Source organism: Atta cephalotes, assembly GCF_000143395.1.
Source record: "Atta cephalotes unplaced genomic scaffold scaffold00004, whole genome shotgun sequence".
NCBI classification, from domain to species: domain Eukaryota; kingdom Metazoa; phylum Arthropoda; class Insecta; order Hymenoptera; family Formicidae; genus Atta; species Atta cephalotes.
Genome location: NW_012130068.1, coordinates 4,182,804 through 4,191,964, shown reverse-complemented (window position 1 = coordinate 4,191,964; position 9,161 = coordinate 4,182,804). Strand labels below are relative to the sequence as shown.

General features: G+C 37.2%; 1 protein-coding gene across 2 annotated transcripts; it reads left to right on the top strand.

Moving 5' to 3' along the window:
- Window positions 1-1,024: 1,024 nt before the first annotated feature.
- Window positions 1,025-4,538, top strand: LOC105625946 (spidroin-1-like). Of its 2 annotated transcripts, none has more exons than XM_012207256.1 (4): window positions 1,025-1,036; window positions 3,492-3,783; window positions 3,869-4,198; window positions 4,342-4,538. In XM_012207256.1, the coding sequence occupies exons 1-4, from the start codon at window positions 1,025-1,027 to the stop codon at window positions 4,536-4,538; spliced, it is 831 nt and encodes a 276-aa protein (XP_012062646.1). The 2 variants fall into 2 exon arrangements, with proteins under 2 accessions (XP_012062646.1, XP_012062645.1); XM_012207255.1 differs by having other exon boundaries at window positions 3,869-4,201.
- The last annotated feature ends 4,623 nt before the right edge of the window (window positions 4,539-9,161 follow it).

The window sequence follows — 9,161 nt, the reverse complement described above, 5'->3', positions numbered from 1 at the left end:
ANACTAATATATTTAATTATAATATNTACGTATAACTTATATAGTATATATATAATAATAATATATATATATATATATATATATATATATATATATATATATATATAAAATAGCGTGTGTAGTAACTATTACATCGCTTCAGTAAAAAAAAATTTGCTTGGAACCAAAAATTGTCAGGAAGAAAAATATTTAGACTTGCAGTTTTTGATTTTTTCAAACATTTTCAATAATTTGTCATTTTTTCGTTTATCATAATTATATGATAAATAAAGTCACTTTAATCTTTAATTGATTTTCTTGAACACTACAGCCTCTTATGAAACTCCTCGAAACTTTGCCAACGAAGAATACTTCTATTATCTAAAAGCCTAGGTGAGTCCATTCCGCAATCGCAAAACAACGATTTATCACTGTCGATGGTTGCTCAATTAATTAAAGTGATGATCACTCTGTGCTATCATTCTGCTGTTATTGGCACTGCACCTGCGCCGTGTACCGTAACCGGAAAGGACTCCGCCGTCAACGTTAGCCGTGAGAGCTATGCAACACTCGTGTATGCCGAGCACCACGCCTGCGAGAAAGAGAGTTGTATCGTAGGTGACCATGTAACCCGGGTGGTGCTCGATTGCACTTGGTGTGGCCCGTCGCATAGAAGCCAAGTGTAGGCTAGCACCGCCGCTAGTGGGGCAGGAGGAGTAGGAGGCTGTGGCTGTTAAACGTGGACATAGTCACCACGAATATAACCTACAACGGGCAACTTCTATCTATCGCCGCACGATAAAGGGGGGACTCCCCTTCGCCCCCTGAACCGGGTGGGACTACCGTTGCCGCGGATTACAGCCGCTTGGTACGCGGTACGTGGATTATAGTTTTTCTGGAGGGAGGGTGGTGGAGCGCCTTGCTTGCTTTCGAAAGGATGGTGATTGTGGAGCGTGTCCAGAGTAGAGTTAGGCGTATATAAGGCCCGCCGGCCCGGCCCAAGTCAGTCATTCACCGGACTACCAGCCCAATACACACACCAAACATGAAGGCCTTTGTGAGTATTCCGCAACGAGGGTTGGTGAGGTGTTCGCGAGGTGTTTAACTCGTAGCCACGGTACTTTTCGCGCCCTTCGATTAGATTTTATTGAATTTTGCTACTTTTATTCTATCTTTCCTCGCGACTTTGTCCCTTTGACTATTCATTTATTCTCAAAATCATACGTTTTTTTTTTCGAAATTATTATAGTTTCTTGATTGGATACATATCTTTTTTGCCGTGAATAAACAGTGTCGATCTGAAAATTCTTTAATTCTTGGAATAACATTAAGTCCTTAATGGAATCTCATAAAATTCTGCCCTTTCTTGTAGTCACTGCGAAAGTTTATCTCTGTAAACGCTTATTTCCGTAATGTTTCGTTCTGACACTTTTTAATTGAAACCAAACAAGAAACTAGGTTAATGCAAGATTGCATTTGAACACAGTAACATATCTGCAAACGGAAAGTAAATACGTTTTGCAAGCTCAAGAGCTTTCTTTCATAAATACATACGTCGATAATTTATTAATGTTTCCATTGTACTTTTTCGTTTCTTCGCTTCTTATTGAGTTCGCGATAAAACCAACGATGATTCAATGTCACGGTTAGGATACTCTCTTGCTGTTTTTCTTTACAGGCAGATAGACGCACAAACAGACGAACCGACAACTTTCATTCATAAAGCAAAGAAATCTTACCGCATCGCGCGCCGACTCTCGGCGAAAACCGGTTGTAGGTAGTATCATCATCGTCATTGAGTGAGCGGATTAACACGCGACCGGTTCTATTCTATATCTGCGCGTAGACGCATCTTCATTCACGAATCTCGCATTCTCGGGATTGCACATACCTTGCGGTCACTCTTGCATCCTTTGCCGTTGCATTTCTCGTGACTTTTCCGTCATTTCACGTCACACAATATCCATTGAATCAGAATAACACCGGAATTACATTCTGTCTCGTATCGTCCTGCAAACGTAATGCGTATTAACTAACATTTTATTTTCGTGATAACTGTAACGTTAATTACCTATATGATCAACAATAATATCGATAATGATATCTCAACCATTGCGCCAGATCTCGGAATGTCTTTGCAATTTCTCAGGGCCGATGGAAATATACTCGGTACTCAATCGCGCAAGGCGATTTTGAAATCGGCACGTTTGATCCTTTTCCGATCGCGAGGTCGCGGGAACGGTCGGTCGACCACGTCACACGAGCGCGGCCGCGAGATAGTCGTTCATTCCGCGTAAACGGGATGTGAAAGTTTCGCGTAGTCGTTAGATATGCATAATTTCAGACCGCGGTGCCATTTAAGTTTGTAACGGTTTCAAACCGGGCGTGACACACGCGCCGTCTAATACCGCTCGCACGCGATCGCGAAATATCGATTACGTATGTACCGATATATCTAATCAGTCGATTGCTCGACAGTTCTACGATCGCGCGAAACTCTTCCTTTCTAAACGCCGCTTCCCGTATTACGAGCCGCAAGCGTTATGACTTTAAACGCTAGATACGTAACTTGTTGAGATTTGTCTTTTTTAATCTCAGAAAATTCCTACGAATTCCAAGAACTGAGATTCAATTAAATTAAACTACGGATTTCTCTTAATTATGAAAAATAATCCCTTAATTTGAATAACGAATAATCGATTTCGCAAACTCGCGTATCTGAAATTGACATTCACAATTCAAATCAGGGGATTTAATTTTTCATAATTAAAAGAGAAATGAATATGATCGATTATCGATTAATTATGAATCGCGCAATATTTCATGTTTAGTCATTCGCGCGGATTTTATGCAATTGCGACTACTTTTTTTTACGGTCCGACGATACACGTTGCGCGTACAACGGCCTATTAACAGGTCTAGAAAAATTTTCCTAATACGGTAATCACGGTAATCAGGAATGGTGACCAGAATAACCGACGCGAAGGATAGGGGCGCTATCAAAGTTGATTACGAAACGTTACAGCACGTAGCTACGGGTATCTAATCTCGTCGATTCTTCCGTTGATGCATTCGGGCGCTTTCTCATTGCGTTTTCATTCGCGTAATCGTTCCGCCTTCGCAATAAAACAGCACCAATCCAACTAGATTTCGAGATCATCTCAGCGATCTAGAAACTTCTCGCGCGCGAGATTGTTTCCGTCGTTTTGGAGTTCGCGAACAGACGTTTACGGAAATCGAAAGTGAAAGCCGCGATTATATTGCACAGATCTAGCAGTAGTCAGACCCGGTAATCGGCGCCAAGCCAATGGAAATCTAGATTCGTAACAGCGATAGTCCCAATAACGTGCACACGTAAACTGCTTCCGTAAATCGAAACTCGAGCTCACGCAATATTCATCGTTTAAAGCTTTCAGTGATTTTAACAGATTCGATCGAATATTGGATTATCGTCGTGCAGCTTCGCTGCCAATTCAGTCACGTTGAGTGACGTCGCGTGTCGTTTCTTTTAGATTGTGTTCGCCTGCTTAGCGGTTGCGACGGCCCGCGCTGGAATTGCGCACGGCGGATTAGGAGGAGGCTATGGCGGCTATGGTGGTTATGGTGGTGCCGGTTTGGCCATCACTGGACACGGACTCCGTGGTGGTGCCGGTCTGAGTGGTGGACTCGCCGCTGGTGCTGGAACCGCTACCTCCCTCCAGGGTGGTGCCTCCAGCTTGGGATCTGGCGGTCTTGGTGCCAGCTATGCTGCTGGTGCCGCGGCAGCGGCTGGTGCTGCTGGAGTTCAGCAGATCGTCTCTGGTGGTGCGTATTTATGCATCAAATCTATATTCTTTATTAACTCAACAACGTAGGATATATTGATGTTGAACAATCGCTCTTCCTTCAGGAGTCATTGGTGGCAGGTCTGACATCGGACCCGCTGAGGGACCCAAGGCCAATGTAGGACCCCAGACCGGACCATCTGATCTCGTAGGACCCCAGGAGGGAGCCAAATCCGTTGGTGGACCTCGTACTGGACCCGCCAGTCTTGTAGGACCCGCTGCCGGCCCATCCACCCTCGTTGGACCGTCCCAGGGAACCGCCACCCTCGTAGGACCATCCCAGGCCACCGCTAACCTCGTTGGACCCAGCTATGGAGGTGTTGCCTTCTTTGCCGGATCTGGTGGCATCAACGGTGATGATGGAAGCTCTGGAGTTGCTGCTGCTGCCGCGCCTGGTGGTGGATTTGGTAATACACATTTTCTATCAAATAAATAAATTACATGTTTTAAACATTTCTAATTTTAAAGTCTTCCCTCATTTTTCTTTTTACGCTCACTAAGTATTTGAGCCTCCTACTAATGATATTTTCTTCAAAAGGTGGTGCTGGACTTGGCCTTGGTGCCGGTCTTGGTGGTGCCGGAATCGCTGTCATCGGAGGTGGTGCTGGACTTGGAGGTGGTGCCCTTGGTGGCCATGATGCCGGAATTGCTGTGATCAACGGACCGTCTGGTGCCATCCATGCTGGACTCGGTGCTCACGGAGCTGTCATCCCCGCGCCCATTGGCAAGTGGTAGACGTTTTAAGACCCCAGCGATCTCGGCTCGGCGACGGCGGCAACCCACCACAGTCACTTACCGGTCTCGAACGATCCTCAAACGCGCTCAACGTCTTCTTCCCAAAGCTTCGTCCAATCTCGGAGCATGATCGGAGCACCCTTGGCGATAGTGATATGATTGTCAGACACTTGGAATACACACAGAACGGTCGATCGGTCGTACTTACGTACACTACGAGCCGATAAAGCGCGATCCGGAAAACAGACGGATAAGATTGTAAGAGGACGACACTTGAGATTTCGGCCACACGTAATCCGCGGCCTCGAGTCATTTTTCCCCCAGTCTCGACCCGCTACAACCGGGTAAAATTTAGTCAATTACCGTTCATCACGAGACCAATGATAAAGGAAGCTCGGCACGGGCCGCGTTTTATCGATTTCTCGACACACGAACAGCTTGCTGCTCCTCAACGAACTTTCATCCGCAAATTAGCGAACGTCGTCTTTCGGATATCACAACAATTCATACGATGCGCATTTCCGAGTTGCAACCGTGTGTCACAAAGCCACCCCGTGCACACGCGTATCACGCTGCATCATCATGGACCTAGCAAGTGGACAAGCTTTGGCACTTCGTCATCGGACCAACTGGATCTGTTCTGTTTTCTGAACACCTACCATTGCTCCGGCTGAATCTTCTTCTCTTACGTCTTCCACCATCCGTAAGGCCGCCGCTCTTCACGCACATATCTATTTCTCTCTTTTTCCACGGGTCGGTCGCATTACGCGCACGTTCCCGGCATGTTGTTATACTTACCGCCGCACCCCAAGCATACATATTATTATTACTCGCGTTGCACATATGTTCTTCTTATATATATATGTATACATATTATTACCTATTACTTTCGCGCATATATATATGTATATATATATATGAACACATTGTCACACGCGCGCACACATACACATACACTATATTTCTATATGTGTACTCGTATATATTCACACAATTACACATATATTATATAATCGTGTTATATGTTAGTGAAAAGGAGAGACCGGTTGATTATGGTAGGTCAGCCTTTCTCATGAGTGAATGAATGTAAATAGATGGCTCGCCGCCGCCGGCCCCCGACCCCGCCCGCCCTCGTCATACCCTTTCTTTGCGATCACGACTAGCACCCCACCACCACCATAGATAGATACCACATATTTATAGCGTTTATACATTTATACAATACTTTATATAAAATAAAGCATCAGTATTTAAAACTCATTCGTGTCTATTCACATACCTTTCATCATTTACCAAATAGATTATATTGTCAATTATTTTCCTGTGCATTTTAAGCCGCCTTTTTTATATAGCTTTTAATCTTTATTGCCTTTTTAGTATTAGTCAGTTAAAATTTAATTATTTCATTTATAATTAGCACTTATAAATAATTATTTATATTATATATTATAATGATAGTAAGAGCATGATGAACGCATACAAGAAATATATGTGTGAAATGCAAGAATTATTATATAATCATATTAAGTATATGATACTGTTTTTTAAACATGTTGTGTACTAATAATACGGGATTTATAATATATATATTGGTCTAGCTCTACGAAAGCTAATATTTATATTCAACGAAATGTACTAAATTATTTTTTTGAATAGTACCAACTAAATATTTAGATATAAAGATTTAAATATAAAGATAAAGATTTATATTTGATACAAGAAATCATTAATTTGATTCAATTATCATTTTTTTTTAATACATATTTATTTACTATAAATGAATATTTAGTTGACACTATATAAATATTTATTAAAATTTTTTACATTTTCTCAATGTATCTGATAATACATGTGAATTATTGAATTTTAATTTTTACAATCCAATTAATTATCTATTTTTAAATCGTCTGACACGAATTATATGATTTCAGTATACAAAACGATTAATTGAATTAATGCATAAGACAATGAATAAGCCAAGAAGAGAAAGAATAATGCGGACTTAGAGTAATTGATTGTCTTACTTAAGACAATTAATTCGAAACAAAGAAAAAGGTAAAGATTTGTATAATCAACAATAGTTCTTAATAATAGCTTTTAATTAATTTCTCTCATTTTATTACATTCTTGTACATATCAACATTCCCATGCACACATCAACTGTAATCTTCGTAAAAGATGACTATATGGGTGGTTTTGTAATTGTAAGTATTGATTTTGCAATTGTAAGTACTGTTTTAATATAAATAGGAATTTATATAATGGTTAATAAGATATTATTCCCTTATTTTAAAAGTAATACAGTTAAGATTTTACATAAAATTTCCCAGAAAAGGGAATTTATGTACCTGAGTTATTACATAAATTCTCTTTTCTGAGAAATTTGATGTAAAATCTTAACTATATCACTTTTAAAATAAGGGAATAATATCTTATTAATCATTATATAAATTAACTTAGTTATATAAATAACTAAGATAAACATCCTATCAACCATCAAAGTAAACTAATCATATTAAGAATATATTCTTGTTGTCGATAGTTCGATCAGTCAATAATTTTCTGATAAATTAAAAATTACTTTTTTACCTTTTCTGGGAAACTTAATTTTTTAATTATTTCATTTGTGATGAGAGGGAGCGATTAATAAAAATATGATGAACATTTTAAATACAATATTTAATATTGAAAATTTTAAGTAATAATCAGAAATTTTGCATACTACTTTTTACTGAAATACAATATTATGAAAAAAACTTTATGATCATGATTATTCAATTATATATTAATAAATTTAATTTTTTTCAGGTGACTGCGACATAACAAATGTTGTAATATGTACACTTTATATTGCTACATGTATCGAATATCTATAATTAATACTGATTTTTATTGATACAGCGAATGAATATTGCAACTGATAATAAGTTTATGAGGTTAAATGCTCTAATTGTCCAAACTTATGCACGTAATTAATAAATTTATTCAATATAACATTCTGTAAAATATTGAAGATTATAAATATAATATAACTAATGAAAATTGTAATATAAATTGTTGAAAACAATATCTATATTAATTTAGTATTTTTATAATACGTATATAATGTTCTTTTTTGTGGCAAAAATAAACAGTAAGAAATAAGAATAAGACGAGAATAACAGGAGAGAAAATGAAAAGGATGTATAATCTAATCTTAATTTACGAATTACTTCGAAAGGATTAATTATTTATTAAAGAACTTGTTAACTCGTTAACATTAATTTACTCGTTAACATTGTATTTATGAATTTTCTGTTTATATGAAAGATTTTCTTATTTTCCTTATTTGCATGTAATTGCATCTTATTAAAATGTGCTTAATTATGAAACACAGATTGTAAATTATTTAGTATTTAAAGTATGCTTTATCTTTTGTAACATCTTTTTAATAAGTTTGTTTTAAAATTCGTTATTGAATTTTATTTTTTTCTAAGTGAAAAAGTTAAGTATAAAATAATAATTACACTTTACATATTATAGTAAAGGAACATATAAATGCATTTAGTCGTTAGCACGTTAAAATTATTTCTCATATAGTTATTAGTCATATATTCACTATTAAGTTATCTTAATTACAAAAATACTAGATCAAAAACCTTCTTTTAATAAAATTAAGTTTATTAGGTTGCAAATGGACCGCCTGTTGCATTAGCCTTCTGTAATAAAGAAATTTGTTTTGCTAATGTCCGCGTTAAAAGCCGATACGACCTATTTCAAAGTTTCACTATTTAATTTGTGCTAATAGAACCACAAAAAGGTATTCGCTTAGGTTACATCAAATATTGATCAATCACAGTATTTTTTTACTTGATTATATTCGGAGGGACATTATAATGAAGTATATATATAAAATCGATAAAGTTGCAAATTTATAATTACATATTAATACTACATTTCTCTTATTATCATTTTACGCGAAACGTTCATTTATTAAAGGATAAAATACTATCTAAAGGTATAAGCTTCGTTATTTCAACAGATTAATCGACCAGACATGTCGTCTAGGTATTAGCTTCGATATGAATGAGCGTTAACGATGCCAATTAAATCAAATTAATTACAAAGTCATCGGGCCATACTGGCTTTCTCCATTAGAAGCAAATAATTCTTAAGCATAGAGAGCTTCTTGTGAAATTGTGAGATGAATATGATAATTTGAAAACGAATAATTATGCACGAATTATGCATATATGTGTGTATGAAATAATTTCCATTTTTTACATATAGTTCACATAAATTGAATTGATCATTCTATTGCAGTATGCTTATTAAAAAACAAAGAGATCTCACTCTGTTAAATTTGTCATAAATTCTCATATCTACAAAAGACTTATAAAATTTTTCTGAATACTGAATACATACGATACGAATGCTTTTACATTTTTCCTCAACGTACTACAAATAAAATAAAAAGATTAAGTGCACGTGCTAAGACGTGGAATTGAATAGAATCTCTTCAGCGAAAGAACATGGACTGGTGATGTAGCGATGAGCATGAAATTTGAATACGCTAAGACGCAGACTCTTTTTTATATTCTGGTTTTTTACCTTTTATTTTTCCACTTTATTTTTGCGAGATAA

What these genes read in the sequence shown, in the direction of transcription:
- LOC105625946 (XM_012207255.1), top strand. An exon ending in TCAGCAGATCGTCTCTGGTG is followed by an intron (nt 3,784 to 3,868) that starts GTGCGTATTTAT and finishes CTCTTCCTTCAG; the next exon opens with GAGTCATTGGTGGCAGGTCT. An exon ending in TGCTGCTGCCGCGCCTGGTG is followed by an intron (nt 4,202 to 4,341) that starts GTGGATTTGGTA and finishes TTTCTTCAAAAG; the next exon opens with GTGGTGCTGGACTTGGCCTT.